Source organism: Larimichthys crocea, chromosome X (assembly GCF_000972845.2).
Source record: "Larimichthys crocea isolate SSNF chromosome X, L_crocea_2.0, whole genome shotgun sequence".
In the NCBI taxonomy this organism is placed as follows: domain Eukaryota; kingdom Metazoa; phylum Chordata; class Actinopteri; family Sciaenidae; genus Larimichthys; species Larimichthys crocea.
In genome coordinates, this window is record NC_040020.1 from 17,970,632 (window position 1) to 17,998,459 (window position 27,828).

At 42.0% G+C, this 27,828-nt stretch overlaps 1 protein-coding gene across 1 annotated transcript in view; it reads left to right on the plus strand.

The window, feature by feature from the left end:
- Window positions 1-27,828, plus strand: part of LOC104938572 (xenotropic and polytropic retrovirus receptor 1 homolog) — a 35,848-nt gene that overhangs the window by 1,993 nt on the left and 6,027 nt on the right. The window contains exons 2-8 of the mRNA XM_019266751.2: window positions 15,121-15,172; window positions 25,067-25,168; window positions 25,291-25,514; window positions 25,824-25,973; window positions 26,109-26,192; window positions 27,205-27,286; window positions 27,659-27,748. Coding sequence (XP_019122296.1) covers window positions 15,121-15,172; window positions 25,067-25,168; window positions 25,291-25,514; window positions 25,824-25,973; window positions 26,109-26,192; window positions 27,205-27,286; window positions 27,659-27,748 — 784 coding nt within the window. The remainder of the gene's footprint in view (window positions 1-15,120; window positions 15,173-25,066; window positions 25,169-25,290; window positions 25,515-25,823; window positions 25,974-26,108; window positions 26,193-27,204; window positions 27,287-27,658; window positions 27,749-27,828) is intronic.

Here is a 27,828-nt window from a genome sequence, read left to right on the forward strand (position 1 = left end):
TGTCGTTACAAGCCGAGAGATGACTGAATGTGTCTGACACAACTTGTTTTTCACAAGCTACTAAACACAGGAGGTCTGAGCGCAGCACAGTCCAGTTGAAAAGCCTAAATAGTGGCTGTGAACTGAAGCTAATCCAAGAAGTGCCAAAAACTGCAGTTCCTCAAACATCCACTTAAGGCTGGCTCCAGAAGTGAGTCAGTCTCCATAAGTCCCCATGTTCAAATGTCCAACTTCACAGCAGAAATAAACATGTTTACAGCCTGGTACAAAAAACAGTTTTGGTCTCTGTAGCTAATTTCCCCGTTCATGACAACTGTACTGAGGGTGAATTTATATACAACTCACCTGTTCAAATGATATTAAGGCTTACGGACGCTTTGATAGGTAGATATCGTTACAGATGGCTTGTTTGACCTCCCTGGCGTCTCTCAGCCCACCTCAGACTTTGAGTGACAATTGGGTCCCATCACAGGTTCCAAGGTTCCTCCAGGCTTCATTCACGTCTAGCTCTTTAGAAACCTGCGGGTGACGTCACAATGTCCATTTGTGGTTCTACGGTCGTCGACAAGCATGTGAACACATTCATCCAAGTAGAGGCCCAGTGTAGTATACAGAATTATGAAGTATCTTCAATCCATCATGGAGTACTGTTCATTTGAACTTACAGATAATCTCTGGTTTGCAGAAACCTCAGACAGCTTTCTGTTTCAGTCTTTGGTCAGTGATTCCTCACGTCCGAGGTTATGTTTGGTGTTTCTGCTGGAAGAATGACTTAATGAATCTTCTTTAAAATAGTTGCTGATTAATTTTCTGTTGAGTATTGTCAACATTCTATTGGCTAATCAGTTGATTGGCTAAGAGTTTCAGCTCAAGGCAAAAGGTTTGATAAGATAAACGTTGGTCTTGGACCTTTTAGTCAATCCAGGTACTTAAAGTCCAACCCTGGACCAGATCCAAAACTTGAATCATGAAGTTAACATACTGTTTCACACGATGGAGCATAGATCCTCTTGATATACAAACACTACATCAGATCCAAGTGTTTCTATGTTTTTACGTGTTGTCGTACTGCAGCTATCTTCATATTCTAAGCATCAGAGAATGCAGCCTTGTCATTTTTCTTAGGTTATGACCAATATAGCGGGAAGATGCACATCACTACGTCATACCTGCGTACTATCTGCTGCCTCGGTCCACGTCAATATGTGTGTAAATAAGATCTAAAGTTACACCAGGAGGTGTAATATTGGACTTTGTGGCTGGAATGCAGCGATTATGTTTCTGCTTCCAGGCGTTCTTTGTCCTCTCTCTGGACCTACGAGCAGCACTCTGATCTCCTGTGCTCTGCATAGTCACAGTCTGCTCCAGCTCGGAGTGACTGCAGCACATTCTTTCAGTCAATGTCACTGGCTTCTCTGCTGTACCCAAACCTGACGCGTTATGGCAGAAATTTCTATCGAGTGACTTACAAACGACTTTGTAAAACCCTTTTAGATTATTTATTCATTAGCTCATTCGTGCATTTGTCTGTTTTTCCAGTCAGTCTGAGGCAGAGCTAAGCTTCCTGGCTCAAAGTCAGAAGTAATCAGTCATCTCCTCTGCACCCTGACACATTGTTTTAGTTCTGTGTTCCCTTTGCAGCACTGGCACATTTAGCTCCCAGCCAAAGGTCTTTTCCTGCAGTTAGAAATGCAGTCCACAGAACAGCTTCAGCAGAGCTGTTCAGTGTTATATCAGCACGCCACCTTTTTAGAATTCTCCTCGAGCTCCAGAGAACCAACAATAACCAAAATCAGCTTCTGTGATTACCAAACCAAGAGGCCTCCGGTCAGCAAAGCCCCTGAAGTGCACAGCAGTCTGCAGCCTGTCGGTTCTCTTTACTGTTTGTTGAAATGAGTGATGGTGTTTGTTTGATTTAACAAGACAATGAAGCAGGAAGGAAAATAAAGCACACATTAATATGTAATGTATTCAGAGACAGACACCGGCTTTCTTGAATTGCAAGAAAGATGACACATGGGTCCAAACAAACGTTGACTTTAACTGTGTGGATTCAGCCACGACAAGACCCAATCCAGTCAATTTTCAAAATAAAACATCCTGTGCAGACTCCATATCATCAAAAGCAAACATAATGGAAACAATTAAACTGAAATTAACCAAATCTGAGCAAGTTATCAAAGTCTGGCAGGCAGAACGTTTCGGAAACCCTCCTGGTGGGATATGAAGCCGCATGGGGAACTGACCAAAACAGCGCAGTGGCTGCAACGTCACCGCGCCGTGCCCGATGGAATTTAGAGGTTACAAAGAGTACAAGGAGAATTTCTCCCTGTGGAGTCCTGCTGGTGGAAACCAGCACACACAAACATAACTCACTAAGTCAGTCGATGCATTAGATGACCTGAAACAATCAGTGACATGTAACCATGACGAGTGTGTGGTGGCGGCTATCCTACAATAGATGATGTTGGTACAACAGAGGATGGTACCGGACTATGACCTGCATGAGAACCCGAGGCTACTGAACTGAAGAAGCTGGTGTCCTGACAGATGGCAATAAAAAAATAGGCTATAAAGTCTAAAAAACTCTGTTTGGCAATGATGCTGATGATGATCTGTTGAACAGAATATTAGTCTGTTTTAGTTACATCCTTTATTTTATTGAGTTAATAGATGATCATAAAGTCCAGAACAGTCCAGTACAGGAGGACTGGTGAGCACCACAAATGATGAAGAATGAATCTGTTAAAGCTCATTAGCTGCAGTGGTGTTTTTAATAGAATCGTTGTTGATTGATTTTCTGTTGTCGTCCACTAATTATTCCAGCAGTAGTTGAAGCTCTGTGTAACCTGAGAGTGTGGTCCTGACCTGGACAAACACGCTGTGTATCACTGTTGTTATGTGGGTCATACCCAGCCTAATACACCTTTTGTAGCAGTGCGAGGGATAAGTTGAATTCTCATTTCCACAGCGGTTTCACATGGACTCTGGTTTCTTCCTGCTCCTGCAGCGTTTGGACGCAGACCAGATGAAAGCTTGTTGTTCCATGCAGCTGTAAATCTGGCCCTGGGCCCGGTTTGTTTGAGTCCTGTGAAGATGTGGGACCCAGGCCCGTGAGGTTAGCAGAGCCATGCTGACCAAGGCTGCTACACGCATGTCATGTTTTCTCGTGGCTGCTGTGTCTGGGTCAGACACTTAGCAGGACAGTTAGATAAACAGAGGTGAACCCTGAGCTGTTATGATGTGATGTGTGCTCAACCAAACACTGTCAGCTCCTTTGTTTTCATGCTGGCCTGGGCTGCTTCAAGCATGTCATGTTATATTACACTCCCGCCTTCAGCGCAGAGTATTGACGTTCTAACAGTTTGTAACTGGAGTTTTATCTGCAGAAATGTGTGAGATTCAGTGTGGACAATAGAGCACTCAGACTTTGTTTACCGACTGCATTTCCCAACGAACGTCTGTGACGGAAGTGGCTTTATTTGACCTGACAGATTCCTAGTATGGCCAGTAGACGGGAACTTTAAGAATATAAATGCCTCATGGTCATCTGTATGACTCAACAGACTCATTGACTGGCTAAAATAATCTCCTTGATGACTGCATGTCTCACGTACTCTGGGATGTGTGTGTCTGTGTGTGTTGGGAGGTTTGTAGAGAGGTGTGAGAAGGACGAGCAAGACACAAAATGGGAGCAGTGAGTTCAGAAAGAAGCAAAGAGGGCAGAACAGTAGGGCTGCACCTACACACTTAATCTCTATTAACAGATATCTGCATGTGATATCCGACTGCAGAATGTCTCTCACATCAAGTGTAGAGGAAGTCTTGGCCCAGAGATCCATTATCCAGCCCCGAAACATTCAAAGTGTTATCAGACTGTAGCTGATGGCTTGTTATTGAGTAATGTTCCAGTTGTATTTTTGATTAATCACTTGATTGTTTAATCTATAAACTGTCCATTACTGTTTTCCACAACCCAAAGTGACATCAGAATGATCAGCACACCCACAGGTTTCTGAAGCGTCGTTTTGAAGCTCAGAATCTGTGGCTCCTGCCTCCCGGCTAATCCAAATATCAGCAAAAACGGTGTCATGAACGGGGAAATTAGCTGAAGAGAGCAGGCTGTAAACATGTTTACTTCTGCTGTGAAGTGTGAACATTTTAACATGGGGTCTTATGTAGCCAGCCTCAGTGGTCACTCGAGGAATTACAGTTTTTGGCACTTCTGTGCTGGCTTAATTTCCCAGCCAAAGATAGACTTCATTTGAATTATGCTTGAGAAGCTGAAGCAGCAAATGTTGGACATTTTTGCTAAAATGATTATTAATAATCAAAATACGTCGTCGCAGACTAAATCTTTCAATCGACTAATTGTTACAGCTCTAGAGAAAAGTAATGGTGCATAGCATCAGATCCAGCACGGCTGCTGTTGTAAACACTGTCACGTAAATAGTTGTAATGAAGTACATCCTTTAATCCAAAGAACATAGACGTGTCCAGAACCATTCCATGTTCTCAGGTAGAAGGTCACTTCATTCAAAGACCTCATATAAGATCATTTTTATGCCTTCATCAGAGAGAGTGTCAGCAGAGAGCTGACAGGAAGTGATGTGCAGTAACATGCAGCAAAGATCCTCGTCCAGATTTAGACAGAGACATTGTGGTTCATGGTCGACATCTTTAACCTCTGAGTCCCCGGGGTTCTCCCAACGACATGACACAGTTTGAACAGTTCCAGGGAGAACATGTTCTCCTTCACGGGCAAAGTTTCTTCATCACTGTCAGGTTGTTGTTTCTGAAAAGTACTGTGTTGTCGTGAAGCACTAACCATTCATGTTTCTGTAGCTCTGATTATTTTGTTCAGAATTTCTAAACCCAGTGATCAGTCTGATTTTTACTGACACTAAACTGACACTAGTTTCAAAGTCTGTATTCTTTTCGACCTCACGCTTTTCGGCAACAAGGAAGTGCGCCGACTCTGTTGTTTTGTCTTTTGACTTCCTTCCTACACCAGAAGCTGGACTGTGTCGCCCCCGCCTCCCTTTGTACCTGTGTTTTACCAAATATCTGAGCTGTTTTCAGATGTAACACATAATATCAAAGACTCCCAAAGCCAGGGAACATAAGACTTTCTTTTACGTCAAAACTCATTAGGTCAGTGTTCATGCACAGCTCTGGGATCAGTCATGGTGAACACAGAGTGTTGGTATTTGTGCTTTATCATGTGTTTACAACAATAACAGAAGTCGTCTGAGTGTGGCTGTTTGGAACATGTGCTCATGTATTATTTCTTCATTCAAAACACAGGAGTGGGACGTGGGAGTCAGCTGGTTAGTTCCTTTATTCACAAACTTCAGATTGGTTCAATGTTGTGTAACCAGCTGATTATGATGAAAGTACACGTTAATGAAAATACACGTTAGAAATCTGATTATTTGGATGATCAATGAATAAATGAGATTCAAATAATGAATAATGAATAATGAATGCAAATAATGTTAATAACCTTCAGCATCGTCATCATCATAGCAGTTATGGTAAATGGACTGTACTTATATAGCGCCTTTCTAGTCTTCCGACCACTCAAAGCGCTCTACACTAGATATCTCATTCACCCCATTCACACACATTCATACATTCATACTCTGATGGCATTGGCTACCGTGCAAGGTGCCAACTGCTCATCAGTTTAAGGACCTTCGGGAGCAACTTGGGGTTCAGTATCTTGGTTCAGCCCAAGGACACTTCGGCATGCCGGGGATCGAACCGCCGATCATCTGATTAGTGGACGACCCGCTCTGCCTGTGAGCCACAGCTGCTGCTATGTTATCATTCCAGAAAGTGTTTCGCAGTAACACAAAGTAAGCTTGTTGATACAGTCATTTGTTAAATTGTAGTACAGTGTTAAGCTGACATGCTAGTTAACACTGTAGGTGACCGTGTGGTGAAGGTGGTGTCACTGACATTACAGACAATGGACAGCGGATGCGTGATGTTACCCACAGGTTTCTGAAGAGCCATGAAGCTCAAAATATGCAGCTCTCACTGCCACCATGTTTGTAGTCCTGCCTCCTGGGTAATCTTGCCGATCATTGGCGAACCTGAGGTGGGCTGAGAGACACCAGGGAGGTCAAACAAGCCATCTGTAACGATACCTACCTATCAAAGCATCCGTAAGCCTTAATATCATTTGAACAGGTGAGTTGTATATAAATTCACCCTCTGTACAGTTGTCATGAATGGGGAAATTAGCTACAGAGACCAAAACTGTTTTTTGTACCAGGCTGTAAACATGTTTATTTCTGCTGTGAAGTTGGACATTTGAACATGGGGACTTATGGAGACTGATTCACTTCTGGAGCCAGACTCAAGTGGACGTTTGAGGAACTGCAGTTTTGGCAACTTCTGCATTGGCTTCACTTTGCTGCTTGGGTGGTGTCCTAAATGCGGATATGTGTTCCTCACTTTGACAAATATAGTAGTGTGTGTGAACCAATCAGGAGAGAGACTTGTGGCCTGTATGTAAACAATGACAACTAGAAGACAAAACGGCAAGCAGTACCAATGAACCAATGGAAAGGCTGCATGAAATCATAGACTTTTTAAATTCAACAAAGTCTAAAAATATTGTCAGATCCATCAGTGATTAAGATAGCTTCACTCTGCCAGTAAATCAGCAATCTGAACGATAAATCTGCCACAAAAAGACTTCCTTACTACTGTAGTGTTGTTGTTTTTTTTCTGTCATCTGGAAGCTTCGTGAGTTTCTCAGCTTCTGTTAATATCTCTGCAGCTATGCTCATTGCATTTTCATTGACAATTGTTTGCTCACAGCTTACATTCACTTCAGAAGATGTACAGTACATCAGGCGCTGGAGCAGAAGGGCAGCAGCACCTCGTCTGTGACGTAATGTCCATATGCCTTTGGCCTGAGGTGTTCTTTTTGTTTTTTGAATATAAGCTCCTCGGTTTTGTCTTAGTCAGCAGAACCCTGCTATCGAGGTCTGTGCGCAGCAGCAGCAGCCGTGTCGGAAACTCCGAGCCGCAGCAGCCTTCGTTCATGGGAAGTTAGTTTGCTGATGGTTGCTGGTTTCAGTTGGATTGACGAATGGAGCAGCTGACAGAAAAATAAGGGTCAATCAACAATTCTCTGTTTTTACTCGCTGTCATAACTCCAAGTCAGCATATCTTTAGAGAAGGGTCTCTGAAACAACACTAACTCTTCATCAAACTGTTTGGTCCATCATATAATAATACTGTCTAAAGTAAAAGTCAAAGAACATAGTTACATTGCATAATAATAGTAGTATGAGTTTCTACAGTAGCCCAGAACAGACAAATTTAACACTGGCTCTAAACTGTTTTTTTGTAGTTTCCCCCAAAAGCAAGAAAGGTTATGGTGAGGTGAGGGGTTGCAGTCAGCAACTACAGCATTAGATGCTATTTCTACAAATGACATGAAGACTAAGCAGCTGTGGTAGCTAACTTTTGACAACAGTTGATATCTCCTCCTTGTACTGAACTCGAGCTGAACTCCGAGCTTGCAGTATGAACTTCATTCCAACTCACGACGAGTAACTCACAAACAGTGAAGTTGAGCAGTGGGAAAAACATCCAGCATTTATGTGCCACACCGTGGGATTAACAAGCTGTCACCATGCTACCAAACAGTGGAGTTCATACCTGGCTTCCACTGTTTACACCTGGCAGCTACTTTCTGTTTTGCCTCGTTAATATTGATAATAATATGATATTCACAAGTCAGTTATGGACTTCTGAACACTGACACCTGGTAAATATGACATGGTTATGTGATATTTATCCACTCCATTCGATGAGTGCAAGGTGAAACAGTTGAGCAGTAGATTGTTGGATCGAACACAGCTACTGTTACTATCCTCCAAACTCAGGCTGGTGGGATATGTTCAGGCTCAGTGCCGTCTTTACTGTGTGTAGTCCAGTTGGTGGTCCACAGTAATGCAGAGAATATGGACATGGAAGACAGCTGCTGATTCTGCTGGCCTTTTTTTTTATCTGACTGGAATGAAAAGAATAAAATGTAGGCGAATATATAAGGCCAGATAAAGACCGACTGAAGAACGTGTCCATAGAAGGAGAATAACTGAAGACAGAGGAGTGAGATTAAAAGAGAGAAGAGCAGCACATCTGACATTTCTAAAGGCGTTACCATCATAATCCCCACACAAACTCTAATTCAACCTCTGTCTCCAACCAAAGGGAAACATATGGAGAGCAAGAAAAAGTCTTAACACTGATGGACTGAGAAAGACCGAGAGAGGAAACTGGTAAAAAGGTCAGAGGGATGTGACAGACCTGGACTGAGTGCTGATGGCTTTAGTTCCCACCTGACTGGTATTAGAGGATCACACACATGCATGGATCACATGCCTGCGCCTCCTTTGAGTCCCCATAGCTGTTCCCCTGTCCTGCGAGTCCAGCCTTCAGAAGACGTCCTCCAACTCTGTCACTGACGGCTGCAGTTAGCAATGTCCCAGAAGGGCCTTCAGGCTGCAGCTGTAGTTATACTGCACACGATGCTTCAGATATGAGAGCATAGTAAGAGCAAGACGGTGAGAAGAGTTCCAGTCAGTAAAGTATTTTGCATGAGGCTACTGTCTGTGGATAAATGGGTGTTTCAGCCTCTTTATGACGTCTTTATGACGTCTTTATGACTGTGCTACAACAGCTACGAAGATAAGATAGACTTTATTGATCCAACACCACTTGTTATAATATCTGCAGAGGCACAAGACAGATCAGAAACATACGCGTAAGTAAAAATCAAATAGAAAAATCAAAGCTTATCATTACCAGAAACAAAAAAAAATAAAATAGGACTTAATAGACACTATATCTGACTTGGACAGAAAAGACTTGCTGTATTCTCTATGGTTGCAGACGTTAGGCTCAGGGTGAAAACTGCAGCATGCTTCCTTAAATTTGTTGTATTAACAAAGTATTTCATTGTTGTAAGGCAGATTTTGCAAACAGCATGCATCCTGCTTGGTTTGTGCTTCCCCATTGGGTACATGAAACCTGATCTCTGTGCCCAGAGATCTGCTTAAAACTAACGTAACATAATGTAACATTACGCATCTCTATGCATCGAATTGTTGACACACAACTACAAACACTCAACGATTTGGTCTGAATCCAAATTACTGGTCTCTAAAGTGAAATCAGATTTGTGATCTTAAGACTGTAAAATGTCACCACACTTTGCTGCATTAAATAATGCAAAACGTGCAATCTTAGGTGAAGTAAAATCAATCTTTGGCCAAAGAAAGAGATCACAAACTGTGTCCGTTAACAGAAAAGCTTCTGCACTTTCACTCCAACCTCAGAAGTCAGTGTGAGAACTCAGTGGGACTGAGGAAGGCATGCACTGCATTTGACCCACTCGACTTTTAGGAGCAGTGTGAAGGCGCAATGGTCAAGAGGGCAGATCCCAGAGTATTCCTTATAGCTAACACACACGTGTGTGTGTTTGGTGTGCAGGCAGCAGGAGAACCCTGGAAGAACCCCACACAGTTCTCCAGGAGAACATACAGTGTTCACAGACTTACAGCAACATCACAGACCACTGAGCCACGCAAAGAAAATCATACATATACCACTGGACAATATTGACAATATTTCTTCATATATTTCACAATAATAATGATAATACCAGCTTGTTTTCTTCCATCCACCAAATGTCCTTGCCCCATTTAAACCTCAAATGTGTGTTCACACGTACTGAGCTGAACCAATGTGTCAAACAGCAGAAAATGAATCAGCTGCTCTGTAGATGAATTGTTTTCAAGTCAAAATATCAAACACATATTTTGTTTCTGATGGGAAAATCTTTGGGTCTGTTGTTGTTTGGGCAGAATCTGGTGCATCATGTTGGGTTGAGGGATTTTATGATGACACTATTTTCTGATGTTTATGGAATTAATGAGGAATATAATTGGCAGATTAATGGATGATAAAAAAATAATTGTTAGTTTCAGACATGAACTCATAACTCAAGAACATAACGATGATTTTCAAGCCGATATCTCTGTTGATGAAATATCCGTTTTTGGAGCGCTGAAATGTTCAATTTGCATATTAATAAGATAAATGAATTATCTCGAAATGAATCCTGAAGTCAATCATCCAAACTCAAACACCAAATCCAAAGCACAGGTCAGAATTTTATCTTCACGCCTTTAAACACACAAACAGTCACAAAATGAAGCAGATCTCTTTGCATAAACACCAGATTAAAAGCATCATATGTTTTTTTTACCTGTGAGAAAATGATCAGTTAAAGCCTGTCGTAGTTTACAGAGCTCGGTCAGATGGAAACACTGAGTGAATCCGCTGGTCGAGCTTTTAGTTTTGCGTCATTTGTGCGTCACAAAACGCGACATCACCATCCTGCAACAAACATATCTCCAACCCGTCAGCTCTGAGGATTTTTGGGGGCACCCTTTGCTCTCTTCTATAACGCCCTTGACATTTAGAAAACATCTTCTCCGCAACACCTTCACGAGGCACACGCTCCATACGAGCACGAAAATAAGGGGAATGCCTCAACGTGAGGTTTCCACGGGACACAAATGCAAACATAATCCAGTTATGAGTCATATAATCCTTCTGACAGTTTGGTGTCAAGATTTAAAGTGGTTGTCTCCTTGTGGGTGGGGGTTAGGGAAAAAGGGAGAGGAATGTATAAAAGAGATTAGGCAAAGGAGAAAGGAAGAGAGCGTGCAGAGAGAGAGATGATAACATGATGTAAATAAACGGATGGAAGGAGGGACAGGAGAGGCGGGAAAAGAGCCAGCCAATTGGATTATTGAGGAAAACTGATAAAGTAAACAAAGAGAGATGGAATTGACACGGTCAGTCCCACAGATCTGTGGTCAGCTGCTGTGGTGCAACAGTCTGTCTGAGGTGATGACCACAAGTCATGTGTCTGGATGGAGGTGGAGGAGTGTGAGAGGGAGGAGAACATACATGGACTGAGAACACAGCAAGGGAGAGGTGGAGAAGGAAAAGGACAGAAGTAGAGTCATCTGTAAGGATAAGCAGAGCTGCCCTCTTTCCTCTTTTGTTTTGGAAAACTTGCACCTTAGCACATGCTGAGCCAGCCACACACACACACTCACACACACTCAAACACACACACATACTGCTGTGGCCTCAGGAAAAGTGTGGGAACGAGTGAGGTTTTGCAGTTATCACGTGAATCAGTGTGTGTCTGTTTGCTGCAGGACATTAGATTGGCTAACAAATCGCTCTGTCACCAGAAATGATGTTAAAAGAGACAAACGCGCAGCCGTGTTTCATGGCTTCAAAGTCATTGGGACTCCCTTCACAGGTAAAAATGGCTGACATCTTTGTTCGTAGTGATTCCACAAGTCTGAACTGGTGGAGAGCACGGTCTAACATGTCAGTCCAAAATGTCCCATAGGTGTTCAGTTCACTGTAAAGGTCAGAGCATGTGACATCACTTTCATACTTATCAAACCACTTAGACATCTGCATTTCACTTCATATTAACAATCTCAACCTCTATAAGGAACTAGTGGAGTCACAATATTGATTTTATTTTGAAAAGCTTCAACCCTAACCCTAACTCTTCTAGTGGTGAAATCAAAAGTGATGATTCAGTAATTCTGACGTTTTAGCATGTTAGCTGTTGTTGTAAAGTCCCCTGTTTTTGTTAACAATTGGTTCTCTATTCCCTGTTATTATTAATTAAATAAATTATTTTAATTCTATCACACTTGATTCCGTTTAGCTGTCGTTTTAAAGAAGAGTTTAAAGTATAAATGACCAGCTGTTATGAAGTGTTGATGGACTAACCGACCACAGCACAGAACTTGTCTCAGTTCTTACACCAACTGTGAAGTCGTGTCATCTGTTAATAAAAACTGTAAGTCTCCATAAGCTGACAGGTTGTTTTGATAGCAGTATCAGAAATGCCTCTGATACAACCTAAAATCTGCTCTTTCTTTCACTTTCTCACATGAAGTCCATCTGATATTTAAGATTCAAGAGATTTATTGTAATTTGCAAGTAAAAACACATGGTTTATACAGCAATGAAATTCTTATTGTGCTGTCTCACTTTACACACGACAACAGTAAGAAAAAATACAACACAAGAATAGAAATATAAGAGTAAAACTCTCATGCCTAAATCTAACCAACTCAAACAAACCAAGACAACAAGTACTAGCCAATCAAAGCCAGAGTAGGGACTCTGTGGTTAAATCAGCTTCATAAGACTTTATCAATAATGTATTTTATATCACAGTTTCGATTTTCAAATGATTTATTGTTTAACCTTTAATTTAGACACAGCTGATTGAGTCTGTTTCAATGACAGTGACATTAAAAGCAGAGATACATAATAATAATAATAGTTAGATTGATGATGTGTACAGTGGTTTCCTGCTTATGTAATTCCCTGTCTGTCTGCTTGTTTCCCACACACTGTTGGGAAGCGTGGAGTGAACATGGGTCCCTGGTGGAGAAGTGGTATCAGAGAGAAACATGAGGCCTGACGAGGGACCTGTGTGTTTGTGCTCTGCTCATGCGCACATTTGGATCCGTGTGAAAAGAAGCTGTTTTTGTTGGCGGCGGAGGAAAATACGGCAAGGAGCTGAGGAGCTGATGGGAATGTTAACTGAAACAAACGGGACTCACAGCGGAAGCCTTGACTCTTCTTTAGAAACACCTCTACCTGCTGAGGTGTTCATCTCTCAGCTTACAGTGGCAAACAGTTTAGTATTGATCCTGAATTATTTCCTCACATTATAGCTGTGTTTTTAGTCAATGGAGACACAATGATCCTGATGATGTTATTACACTAACATGTATAGATGGGTGGGTGGGTGGTCCCTGATTGTCACAGGAATATCAGCCCATACTCATACTCTTATATTTCGCTTATCTGATTGGTTATAGCTGATGTGTAAATCTTGCAGCCTTCTTATTGATTTCTTTGCTTTGTTGTTGTTGTTGTTGTTGTTGTTGTTGTTGTTTACATGGCTGTAGCGGTGAGTGTACAGAGAGTACAGGCTGGCTGTGTGGGCTATAGCATGACCTTGACTCGCTCTGCTGTTTGCTGCAGAAGCTGCCTCTTGCTGCTCTCTGACTAGTGTGCAGGCAGACCGGCACACAGTGAGGCCTTTGTGGTCTTGCACTCTGCTGGCATTCTGAAACACTGACTTAACTGACTGACCGCTCCACTATCTAACCCTCGTGCGAGAGTGGATGAAAGAGGGCGACTGTCCCGGCCGTCCTACTAGCACTCGCTGAGACTTGAATGATGTCGTCTAGTCGGACTATTCAGCGAGCTGCAGCGAACACACACTGCAGATCTACTCACACAGAGACTGACTGACATCATCAACACTGCATTATTAAATGATGGCGGGAGAGCACGAAAGGCAAAACGGTACAAATGCATCAGCGCGTCAGCACACGTCTGCAACATAATTGTTGAAAAACTGGCAACTCCAGTTGAAGTTGCAGTTCTTTCTGGGCGTGTTTGGTCGGACAGTTCAGTCCTGTAAAGGTCAGCGTGCTGTGATGTCATTTGTTTTAGAATATTAGCTGCACTGTGATAAGTACATTCATCCAACTACACGTCCAATAGGGCAAGTGACCTTTGCATCTTAGGCTAGCTCCACACGAAGGCGAGTAACTGAGAGCGCGTGATTTAAAGTCATAGCTGCAGTGTTATAAACAGTATGGATGTCTGACACATTGATAAGGTCTCATGGTGTTCATCAGACCATCTCGTGTCAGACATTTCAGCTCTTGAGCTTTGACATTCAGACTTGGCTTTTGTGTAATGGTGGACTACCAGTTCAACTTTTGTGATGGCAGGATTACTCTGAACTATTTAAAGAGCGGGCTGTTTGACTGGTTAACCCATGTTCAGGCTAACTGCATCCACAGTCCTCCACCCTGTTTAACTGACCATGAACAAGACACTTCCCATGTCCTCTACTCTCCTTCACCCTTGAACCTCCTCCTCTTGGTTTTGTTCATCTGACTTTACTCTTCAGCCCAGTGGAGGTTTGGGATCTCATCACTGAAGAATGGATTTACTTCATAATGAAACTGCTGCCACTGCTATAGTAACCTGTTCTGTCCATACCTGAACCAATCCAGAGCATGATAACAATATGTCTGATTTTATATTGACAGCTTGTCTGTTAATGGAGAAAATAATTGTTTGTCAGTTGATCAATCAGATCGGATTGATGTGATGTAACAGGCCTAACATTAGAGTTGTCCTGATTCAGATAGCAGTATTGGAAATGTATCAAATGTGGGATCCAGTCTCTGTAAGTCCATGTGTCTGAGCACCAGCCCCCTAGATAGTGAAGTCATAACAGTGTTCAGTATTTTTGTGTCATATGTAGGTCAACACAGGGTCAACAGTACAATGAAATGTGTTAGACGAGAGACGAGAAACGGGTCAGCTCAGCATCAAGAGCACGAGCTGTGAAAACAACACTCCACATAAAAGATAAAAATAAGCCAGAGAAAGAAGTCAAGGCTGGGGTGATTATAAATATATATGTTTAAATGCACACTGTATACATGAGAAAGGATGTGAAATGATTGTGTGAACCAGTCCTACACTGACTTCTGATTGTTTGACCTGACCAAGCTACCAAACCTAAACCAACCAAGGCAACTAGCCAATCAGTGGCAGAGTAGAGTGGGTCATGTGAGCTGTGCTTCCACTGGACACACACCTACTGCTTTAGAGCTGCAATGATTTCAGGTCGTGTAACATTAGCCAGAGCTATCCAAATGTTACCGATGTGCCTGACTGCCAAACATGGTAATAAAAGAAAGTTCTCCGGCGTTCTTCCTGTGTGTGTTCATGTTTTCTAAAGGCTTCAACCTGAGCTAGCTAAAATAATAATATATTTTAATGTTCTATTTATCCTAAGATTGATACTTTGAATCAGCAGATATCAGTATTGGGAAGAGAAAAATGGCATAACATCTCTCCTTAACATTGACGGTATATTAAAGAGCAGACGGAACGTTTCATGTGATTGTCTAACGTTTCATAATTTCTCTCTCGTGTCTGCAGGCTTTCAAAGAGATGCTTTATGCTGCTCAGGACCAGGCCCCATCTATTGAAGGTATTTCTCTCTCTCTCTCTCTCTCTCTCTCTCTCTCTCTCTCTCTCTCTCTCACTCTCACACTCACACTCACACTCACACTCACACTCACACTCACACACACACACACACACACACACACACACACACACACACACACACACGATATGGTCTTCTCCATTATTAGTTGGCTGACGGGCTCTGAGCAGTGATTCTAAGGAGTGTGGAGCTGCCGCTGGGGTTGAAAACAGGAAGTTGCATTGAACAAGGAAATGATCAGGAACCTTATGTGAACCACATTCAGACGTGTGTTCTTTAAATGTTCTTTCTTGAAGGAACAAGTCAGTGATTTCACATCAGACCAGTAAATCCTGTGTGTGCTTACATCTTACCATTTCTGAGATCCAATATCACCGCCTTCCAGGAGATCTGGTGCACTGTCAGAATCAGGTCACAGAGCCTTGGAACATGCTCAACATTGCTAATGCTTCACAATGAAACACACGTCCACCTTGGTTTGGATTCAGCTTATTTTATTTAAAGTTTTGATTTAGATCGTGTGAGTGATCCGTCAGCCCCTTCTGGTGGTGTGTTCATGTGCTGAAGTGAAAGTCTGACATCAGAGTTCTGCTTATGCAAGTTCTGCTGGTGACACAGCAGAGAGGGCAGCGATGCCCTGACTAGAAAATGTCTGACAAAGGCGTGCGTCCCTAATCTGTCCATGGGCGGAACATCTGCCCAACTTAAGTGGTCCAACGAAACCACACAGAATGGTGCAGCCTGAAGATAAAAGTGAAGTGAAGAGTCCTGTGAGTTCTAAATGCAAACATTTCATGTGAAACATTGAAAGATCTAAGCTGAGTCAGTTATCTCCTTTGTGGAGTGGACTTTAACAAGACTCATCAGCCTATTCATTCAAGTTATTATACATGCTTTGTGCCAAGCTACGTTACCATAGCAACAGTACTAATGCTGAATAAGCGTGGAGTTGTGCTGTTGAAAACAATGCGCTGCCTCTCCTGGCGCGTGCAGTTCTCTACCTCCAGCTCCTCAGTTTGCTTTTTATGTGGCGCTACCTCATCCTGCATTATTGCTTAATTATGTGTCTTTGTAAAAAATCCACTAACAATAGCCACAGTATGACCAAAATTTAAGGCCTCTGAAAGAGTCTTAAAATGTCTTAAAACCAGTTATCAGAGGCCTTATTTTCCATCATGTAATGACAGGCCTGTCTGTGCCCCTGCACTGCACCCTCTCACAGCAACACAAAACACCATGACGCCCAATATGTCTTTTTCCGGTATCTTTCCTTTCATCTTACTTTGACAAAATTTAGTTTTACCACTTGAAGGACCTATTTTCAGTCCGAGACATGATGCAGAAGAACATAAACTCCAGAGCAAATCACAAAACAATGTCATGTTTGTGCGGGAGCATCAAAACAACACAAGCCTACCAAACATGCTGAGCTCAGCTTCGCACTGTAATTAGGTTCACTCGTAGATCATTCGCTGCCTATCGATCTGACGGCTGTGTGTGTTACTAGTTTTCATGAGGGGGGTCATCAGACTCAGATCTCTGACCCACTTTTCACACACACACAAGTTGAGAGAGAGCTGGTGACATTTAGTTTCCCACTCAAACTGGTCAGCCGCTAATCACAGTTTTTAAGCCCTAACTAAAAATCACAGTATTAGACATTGTTCAGACTGATGGCCCAAATTCAATTTTGGTAGATCTAAATTGCAACCAGATTGATTTTAGGAAGGTCTAGACTTCAAAAATCTGCATGGAAACTGCATCCAACCCAGATTTCTACAGATGCATCTCAATCTGTAGATCAAATCAGATTTTAAAGTGTCTTTTGAGATACTCGAACTACAACACACGACATTGTATATAGTTACTGACGCCTACATCATTACAACAGCAATCCACACTGATAGGTTGGCCATGTCTGGACACACAAATCCGATCTGATCACTTAAAAATAACAGTGCAGACAGTCGATCTTAAATCTCTGATTTGAGAAACAAATCTGATTTGCCTGAACAAAGAGAAAATTAGTGAAAAGTGGCTGCTCTGTGAAATACTTCATTGAAGATCACTGTTGAATTCGATTCAAGAATTAACAGACATTGATACGACACTGTAGGAGGAGGTAGGATACAGCAGTGATGAAATATGTGACGAAAACGGTTAAACAGGTTCGTTACCTTGACAACATGTTGAAAGTTTGATTTCACCCAAGCTCAAGTCGGCACACGTCCTCTGCTGCTTTTCAACTAATTCGTTCACTCGTGCTGCTTCTTGTGAAAGCGAGCCACAGTTTGATCATCAGGGTTTCAGGAAGCTTTCAAGTTTAAAGTCTCTACTGGTAGAATTTGACATTTTCCTGTTTGACTTTGCCGTCCACCATTGGTAGTATCAAAAAAAGATACCAGACAACGATGGACACCTGATTGCATCAAACAAGGCTTCCTGCTCATATTTTTAATGGCAAATGTTTGCAGATTTTAGTGGTGGCATATTCACAGGCACAATATCAGGGTCTTTTCTCCACTATCGCATGTTATTTTTGCTTTATCTGTTGATTGAAGTGATTGATTCATCAATTCTGACGGTTGTATTTAACCCGTGATGCTCAGAAACAGCTCGGTGTCCTGATCTGTCAGGATAATGTAACTAGGACGCAGCTCTACTCTTTCTTTCCACTGAGGGTTTCTCGCATAATTATCAATTGTACGTTCAGTATTGACTAACTGTCTCACAGTAAAGCCACTGTGATTAGGGAGGTGTTTAGTCGCTGGCTGTTTTTCTCAAATGATGCTCCCATTGTTCATGTAAACAGTATTCAACATAACACTCATTAAGCTCTATTCATAATATCCTGATGACGTTTATAGTATCCTAGCAATCTGCACACATTGCTGTCATTAAATTATATACTTGACAGAGAAGACTTCACAGTAAATGACACACTGATTGTTTAAACCTGTTGTTTTGTGAACAGATAATGTGTTCCTCTTGCCTGAGGATGCTTACATCATGCTGAAGTGCATGAAAATGTTGTAACCGGTTAAATGGAGGCTGAATTTAAAGGTGGAAGTAAACTCTAAAAAGAAATGCTGGTCAGAAAGTGTTCAGGTGTTGGACAACTCATTTGCAATGCTGGGACGGTGGTGAAATGCGTCACCCAGGCACAGAAATAGACAATCTGACATTCCTTACAGCTTTCTGCAGTGATCGGTCAGTGATAGGTGCATATGTGTGAAATAAAGAGTGTTCCTTAAAAGTGCTCCTCAACAGACTCTCAGGATTATTCCATATCTATGTTTTTAACCACACTAACAGCTTGGCTCTAAGGGAATGTTGTGTTGGTCCAACACTCAAACTGAAATATTTCAACTTTTGTGTGGATTGTCACATTTCGGGTTACTGTACACTACAGCAGTTGACAATATGTATTCTTGCTGTGGGTCATTGACTGACTAAGTTGCGCCTGTCCCTATATATGGGTCAGTGTTATGCAGAAGTCTGCAGTCACGTTGTTACCTATTCTGACGCTGTGATTCACAGCTCCTTCCATCTTCATCTTGTGCATAAATCCACCCGGCCGTTGGCTCACACTGACCGACATTGCTTCCGTTTATATTGAGAATTTTCCTCTGACTTGTCTTTGACTCAGAGGTGCAGCTGACACCAGTAAGGCCTGGAAAATGATTAATATTTACACACGTCTGACTTGTCCTGGTGTAACTTTTCCAGTGAATTAGCAGCTGTATGAAGGATCCCCAAATCATGAGACTAGTTCTGCACTTTCATAACAACCAGCAGCAGCAGTACTTTTTTCATCGACGCAAATGAATCAGCTCAAACATCATACAGAGTATAAGTGAACATAAAGAAAGAAATTATAACTATAAAGAAACAGTTTACAGATGTTATGTATTATATCTTCACTTGTTATATCAATCCCACAAACCATCTATCATCACACTTCTCCCTCCATGGCCTCCCTAATAATCGGGCTGTCTTCACATTACTGTCTGTCTCGTCTTCCACGTGTGACTGAATTTATCAGCTGCTATGTCAACAGAATTATGTAACTCCAGTTTTTACTCACAGCATCAGCGAGTGTGTACAGATTGATCACAAATATGACTGACATGTCCTGCAGCTTGATTGATGGAGAACATATTTGAATAAAACCTGAAGTGATCATTTCACGTTGACGGTGTTGACATGGAGTTGCAGTTGCTTGTTGCTGTGTTTGGATTGAAAAAAAAATCATTAACTGGTACACAGTTTGGCAAGAGGAAATATACAACTGTGCAACAGAACATGTATTTTTAGCAGCCTGTCCAGTCGACTACTCAACTGTTAAATGAAGACGCCAAAATGGTCCAGGAAGCTGCACCTTGCTCTACGCTGACACAGTACAGAACAGGGGAATGATGGGAAATGAGTTTTTCCTTTTGGGTTCCACTGAAAGATCTTTGTTGTGAAGCTACAGACAGGATTAGAAATGATGCTGAGACGGTGAGAATGAGGAGAAGCCTGTAATGAGTGTGAATGTGAGCTGCCTGTTACAGGCTTAATCCCTTGTTGTCACCGGTCATCAAGGCCTGTCTGCAGCTGTGTTCTGTGCACATCACTGCTAAATAACAGAAATAAACAGAACTACATTACATAATATTTCCAGTTTGTCTCAGTCAGCACAGCCTCTCTGTGGCTCGTCGGACTGTAGGCGTTCTTCCTGTCCATCCGGTTTAATCTGCGTCACCGCGTCAGCCTGTTTCAAGTCTGAAATGTGACTCTTGTTCAGTATGAACGAGACAGTAGACACATAGATTCTGATCGACGTATTTCCCTGTAATCTTAGAAATTCTCCCAACAGATGAAGGTGAAGAAACGTGGAATGAAGTCATTGAGATGGGATTAGTTTGTGCTCACCTGGTGCCTTTCAGCATGGGACAGTGTCACCATTCAGTTTATCTATTACTCTTTATTTGTAACATTGTGATCTCTAATAATAGCTTTATAATAGCTACTGTGTATCCTTCCAACAACCCTACACTACTACTATTGCATATAAAAAGAGCAATAATAAGAATAATAAGAAGAATAATTGCAACAATATTAAAAGCATTTAAAGAAATTTAACAGGAAAAAGTAGATACAAGTCAAGATAAATAAAGAGAGGTCTGGCTCAGGAATGTTCTCTCCGGGTTCTCTCCGGGTACTTCCTCCCACAGTCCAAAGATGTGACCTCAACAAGTTCATTGGTGCCTTTTTAAATTGTCTGTAGGTGTCAATGTGAGTGCGATTGGTTGTTTGTCTCTATGTGTCCCCCATGATGAACTAGTGACTTGTCCAGGGTGTTGCCTCCCCCCTGCGACCTTGAAGGATGGATTAATGGATTTTGTTTTCTAATAAATGAGCTTGATTTCTAATCCTGTGGTGCATCCAGTCTGTTTTATAGATTTCAATATCCGTGATCTGTCTTTAGTCGTGGGGCCTCTGGTTTGAGACATGTTTTGTTATCTGCTTAAGAGCAGCTGTCCCTTCTCAAGATAAACTTACACTTATCAGATTGTTGAGAGAGTGTGTGTACACTGAAACCTGGTTTCTGTAGCTTTGTTTATTTCAGTCCAACACAGAATGTGTGTGCGTAGCTGGCAAAGAACTTTGAGAGAAATGGACTTTACCTCCATGAATACTCTCCAAAGTTATCAACTGATTTTCTTTGTGCTCAAATGAAAACTGAATTGATGAATACATCTGAATATTTTTATGTCTCCTATTATTGACTGTTGTTATTCCATCATCAGCGCTGTGTGTTAGGTTAATGAACAAACTCTTGTGTAACAGACTGCTGTGTCAGAAAGCAGACTGTGGTCAGGAGGTCAGGAGACGTTCTTACTGCTGCACTCAGTTCACTGCTAACCTGCCTGATCTGAGCACAGACGCCCTGTAGAGACCACTACATACACCACCACGCTACATAAACCACACTACATACACCACGACACTACATACACCATGACACTGCATACACCACGACACTGCATAAACCACGACACTACATACACCACGACACTGCATACACCACGACACTGCATACACCACGACACTGCATACACCACGACACTGCATACACCACGACACTGCATACACCAGGACACTACATACACCACGCTACATACACCACGCTACATACACCATGACACTACATACACCACCGCGCTACATACACCACACTACATACACCATGACACTACATACACCACGCTACATACACCACGCTAAATACACCATAACACTACATACACCACGACACTACATACACCACCGCGCTACATACACCACACTACATACACCACCGCGCTACATACACAACTCTAGATACACCACGACACTACATACACCACGCTACATACACCACGCTACATATGCCACCACGCTACATATGTCACCACGCTACATACACCACTCTATATACACCACCGCGCTACATAAACCACGCTACATACACCACGACGCTACATACACCACGACACTACATACACCACCACGCTACATACACCATGACACTACGTACAACACCAGGCTACATACACCAGGCTACATACACCATGCTACATCGACACTCTACATACACCACTCTAGATAGTGTATCTAGAGTAGACTGTCGATGTAGCATGGGACATGGTGTAACAGCATTCTACATACACCACCACGCTACATGCACCACGCTATACAGTTGTCCCTCACTATAACGCGGTTCACCTTTTGCAGCCTCGCTCTTTCGTGGATTTTTTGTGTGTAATTTTGCATGCTTTTTTTTACAGCGTACTGTACAGTATAAATGCGCATTGTGTTCGGCGTCCTGATTGGCTAAAGGAGAACTGTACAAAATGCATTCGGCTAGCCAGATTTACATACAGATTTAAAGAGGCACCGTCAGAGGAACTGTGAAATACGCGAGTTACTGGTAATAATTTCTTATGTGTCAAACCTCGTAGATTGATCATTTAAAATTCAATTTGTTAAAAATGTTTGGGCTTGAAAACAGGTTTTGATCTTTGGTTTCATTTACTAATACAGTATTGTACTTATTTTATACCTGGCTACATTTAGCTCCATCCTGTTCTCTACATCTGCATCATTCCAGCATTTAAGTTTTAGTTAAATCTCTCTCAGGGTTACTTACCGCCTAAAATAATGCTGACTCAACTTATGAAATTAACCCACACAGAACTTTTGACTGATTTTAGACCTGTAGAAAGCTAATAAGAGTGCTACAGCATGTTCATGATGACAGTTTGGTTGGTCCATCCAAATAAAAAAATAAATAAATAAATAAAAAATTCTCTAATTGTAGCTGCACAGATAGTTTTGGTTTTATTTGGCCGAGTTGTTTCTCTCCCAAATGTGGAGAATGTGTTTGTGTTCACAGAATTCAGTGGAACTGGTCTGTACAGATGGAAGAGGGCCCACCGGACAGAAAGAGAGCTCTGAGCACCGCAAATGAGATTCCATGCATTCATTGTATTGAGGCAGCTGCAGAAATCAGAGGGATAACTCCAAACCAACCTGATTGTGACCTTTTTAAATGACTGTTCAAGTGCCTTTGAGCAACTGTTGTTAGCACACCTCTGCACTGGGTGGCCTTCCAAGTAAAGCATGGTGTTGCTGAAAAATAGAGCTAAAAAAAAAACATCAATTGTCAAATGGAAAGTATAGCCCTTTACTGAGAGACAGACATGTCATAATGATAATAATGATAATAATCATGATGACATGAGCCGAGGCACAGAGAGAAAAGAGCAGAATAAGGCCAAAAAGGGATAAGGAGATTACTGGAGTCTGACTGTGGTGGCTGTTTGTGCACTGGGAGAGAGAGACAGAGGCAGAGATGGAAAAGAGAGAGGGGCGGGGGGGAAGGAGGGAGTGGTTGGGACACTCCAATTTAGTTAATTTGGTGTCTTGTCTAAAAGCAGCCAGTCTGAAACACAGTGAATCACTGAGTCTGCAGAGTCTGACTCAAAACCACCTGCCCGGCCTGGCCCGGCCCGGCCTGTTGTTTGCTTGTTGTTGACGTGACAGTGGGTACATGTTAGTGGTTGGACACACCGATTCTCCATGTCCACTGTTCAATTAAAGTTTACCAGAATGTGTCCCAGCGTGACATCTTAAATAGTTGAGATCAAAAATGACGGAAATTACAGGATGCTCTTCTGGTAAAAAAATTTGACTCAACGTGAGGAAATTAAAATTTGGGATTGGAGTAAATATAACAATGATTTCAACATGATTCTCCAAAACAAACCAGATGATGTCACAACTGTTTGGACATTTTTTGTTAAAAACAATGTAAACTTTAAAGGAAAACTTGATTTTAATTTGATTTGAACACCCAGTCGGACGCACGCTGCAGTCATATTTGATTAGACTGCTCTCACACGGTGTGACATGCAATTACTGCAGACGATTGTTGTTGTTGCACAGTCTAATGGCACCTTAAGCTGGCACAGTGAAACCAGGACCCTGAAACTGAAGCGGCTAAAAAGCCTGTGGACCCAGTATGTGAAGCCTCATTACACCCTGATGACTCGACAACGCGACATGTTCTGCGAGGTTGACCAATAGGAGCTCCTGAACAGATGTCCTACATTTCAGTGAGTCTGTAACCACGACAGACACCGAGCTATGATTGGTCACAGCACAAACGTATCACTGCTGTAGACTGATCTGACGCCGTGTTGAATCTCCAAAAGACAAAAATCTGATGTAGTTTGATCTGAGCGTTGCTCAGCCAGCTGCTGTGGTATGTGCAGCGAACACAGAGATCATTGTCAGACACACCGTGTCTCCCTCCTCACTGTAATTCACTGTTATTCTTTGGAGCTCATTTCAAGTCTTTTGACCTTTTCTTTCATCTGCTGAGGAACAGTCTGTGAAATCAGCTTCAGATCCAACACCGAGAGAAGGTCATTGATTATTGATCTGATCATATCAGCAAGCCAGTTTTGCTGTCTTTCTGTGCAGTCATATTTCACTTGCTGTTTTGTGTGTTTGGATATCTTTAAGTGCATTTCAAGGCTACAGCTCATGATTGTCTTCATTATCGATGAAGTTGTTTGGTTTGAAAAATGTTTATCTGTATTTCCAAAAGCTCAAGTTGACATCCTCACACATCAAACAACTCTGTTTCATGTCACCTTTACATTTAAGGAGCGGAAATTTAAAGACATTCTTCCATTTCTTCTTACAAAATGACTCAAACAGTGAATCAACGATCAGCAATCAATCAATAGCTGACAACTGATCGACTCATTGTTGCAGTTCTACTGTATTGATATAGCTTTGAGCCTTTATTTGCTTTAGCTTTGCCGAACATTGCCAGTTACAGTGTGCTGAAAAGCTTTCTGCTGTGGAATAAAGAAATATTTGAAGAAGTTTACATTTCAGCTGTCAGCATTCTACACTGTATTCATTTACGTAGCTGTACTGATACTGTAGTTGATAAATGAAAGCAGTATGCAAACTGCATTAATATATATAATGTATATATTAGAAGAGGTAAAAATCACATTTCACGTCTATAAATTCAACTGTTGGTACAAAACAACAGAACTCTGTTTTGGAAGCTGTTGCCCTGCTGCTCCCCCTGCTGGTCAGAGCAGGACATTACAGGGCTCTGCTGCAGAAATTGGGAGATTGTACTTTCACATCCTCATTTCTTCATCCCCGCTCGTCCTTGTTCTCTCTTCACCTTCCCTTTCTGCCTTTCTGTCCATCCTCCTTCTACATTCAGGCCTATTCATGTGGTTTAATCAGTGCTATTAGACAAATGGTCTCCACTGTGTTATTGTGAGTTAACTAATCTATCAATCATTTTTCTTGCAGTCACAGATGAAGATACAGTTAAGAGGTACTATGCCAAGTTTGAGGAGAAATTCTTCCAGACTTGTGAAAAAGAACTGGCCAAGATCAACACCTTCTACTCTGGTATGACGACAGCTAATACCACTGCTACATGCACACGCAGTCATATAAATGAGAGAATCAGTCATCTAGAAGTAGCCAGGCTTTCCATCTTTAAAATCATCTTCATGTCCCCCCCCCCCCAGAAAAGCTGGCTGAGGCTCAGCGGCGATTCGCCACGCTGCAGAACGAGCTGCAGTCATCTTTGGACGCCCAGAGGGAGAGCTGGGCTAACGGGCGGGGCCTGAGGAGGAGGAAGACGGTGTTCGCCCTGTCGCAGCAGGAGCGATGCAAGCACAGAAACATAAAGGACCTGCAGCTGGCCTTCTCAGAGTTCTACCTCAGCCTCATACTGCTGCAGAACTATCAGGTGCACACTCACAAACTTCATCTCAACTTTAGACGTGCAAACAAGCACATTGATTGATTGATTGATTGATTGATTGATTGATTGATTGATTGATTCAGTTTACCAGTTATACAGTTATACTGTCATCTTAGCATTTAAGTTCCAGAAGTATAATATTCCTCAGCTGCAGCAGGATGTGGAACCCAGCTGTACCACATGCAGAGCCTTTGGTCCTGTTTCACATCATCAGCTCAGTTTGATCAGCTGCTTTTGACACGTTTGATTGTTCTCTCATGAAATGCCTTCCCCTCTCCCTCTCTGTGTCTGTAGAACCTGAACTTCACAGGCTTCAGGAAGATCCTGAAGAAGCATGACAAGATTTTGGAGACGTCCAGAGGGGCCGACTGGAGGGTGGCCCATGTTGAAGTGGCTCCATTTTACACATGCAAGAAAATAACACAGCTCATCTCTGAGACTGAGGTGCACACACCTATAGATATTCATGACAACATGCTTCATATATGTTTTATAAGCATTGCCCTTATTAAACTCTGATCAGACATCAGTATTATCAGCTAGAAGGAAAGCATATCTCAAACCTCTCTCTTCTTTCAGGCGTTGGTCACAACAGAGTTGGAGGGTGGTGACAGGCAGAGGGCCATGAAGAGGCTCAGGGTGCCTCCACTGGGAGCTGCACAGGTCAGACACACACACACACACACACACACACACACACACACACACACATAGATTGTGTCTTTGCCTCTAATTTACAGCTACAGAAGCATGTGCATCAGTTTATTAGGTTACAATAAGATAATAGTGAAGCAACAATTTTACCTTTTTTTTACTTTTTTATTTTTATTTAGTTTTATTTCCTAACTCTTGGTTCTGAAAAACACAGAGGGATACTTTTTTTTTTTTTTTTTTTGGTATTATCTACATGAACTGTGTGGGGAGACCGAAGCACTTGGAGAAAACCCACACAGACATGGAGAGGGACATTCTAGATGGATGGAGAAGTCCACTCTGATGTTACAGGGTGTCCGCGGGGTATTAAAAAGTATTAAAAGGCAGTAAATGTCTGAGTGCAAGGTATTTTTAATTTTTTTTAAGGAATAGCACGTGATTTGTTGTAAATTTGTTCGGTAAAAGTTCAGCAGAATTTCTTACATAGACTGTACAGTAGAACGGTTTTCCATAGCACACAGCAGTAGCAGGAGTAGAATTTTCAGGCGTTTCAACTCCATGTCTCTCTCAGACACCTGTTATTTCAACAAATTGGTGTCATGCTCTGTTTTCTGATGCTCATATATCAGATGATCCTGCTCCGATTTCTTGCTGGCTCTGTCCTTTTCCATCCTCTCAAGTTTTTCCTTAAGGGTGACAATCCTTTGTTTTTCTGTGTTGATATCCATGTCATACTTTTCCTTCATCTACTTGGCGGAGAAGCTGTTTCTTGAGTTCTTTCTCTCGACCAAGTTTCTTGTTTAAACGCTCAACCTGTCCACAGAGTCCTGTTATTAGCGCTCTCTGATTCCAATTTTTGAGCGAGGTCATTGTCCCATAGCTCCTGTTTAGAGATGTCATCTTTTGTCTTTTGGAGTTCGGTTTTCAAGTCTTTAATCCTGTTGGCACAGATCTTTTTTACCATCCCAAGTTTTTTCTCAAGATTGGCAGTCATTTCTTGTTTTGCTCTGTCTGTCTGCAGCCTGCTCCTGCGTGGACCACCTTTAGAGTCGGCCTTTACTGTGGAGTGTTCCTCGTCTTAATAGTCACTGTGGTCATTACAGGTAACACGTGCACACACACATACGATCTCATGTAAGATATTAAGGTCTTTAACTAATCATTCAGTGGCTCATTTTTTGCTTTCCTGGAATATGACGGGTCAGTGTGTCCAGGACACAAATCTAAATTTGACTCTGTGCTGTTGTTTAGTTTCAGGAAGATTTTTCACAGTGTGTGTCATGTCTTTAACATGGTATCACTAAAGTATTACTACACTAGTGTCTTTCCTGTAATGTTTGCAAAAGCATAATGCATGTCCTGGTGTAAAATGCACTCATAGAAAACAAGTGGTTTTCGCTGAATCATCTGGGGTTAGTGTTTGTTCTGTCCATACATCATGTACTGTTTTTCCACCTCTCTTTCTCTCTCTCTAGGAGCTGTGGTGATCCGCAGTGATAATGTTTGGCCTATGGTCAGGATCTACAGAGGAGGCTTCCTGTTAATAGAATTCCTCTTCCTGTTAGGTACAGACACACACACACACGCACACACACACATGCACATGCTACAATGCTATGTTTGGAGGCAGGCTTTCATTCATTCA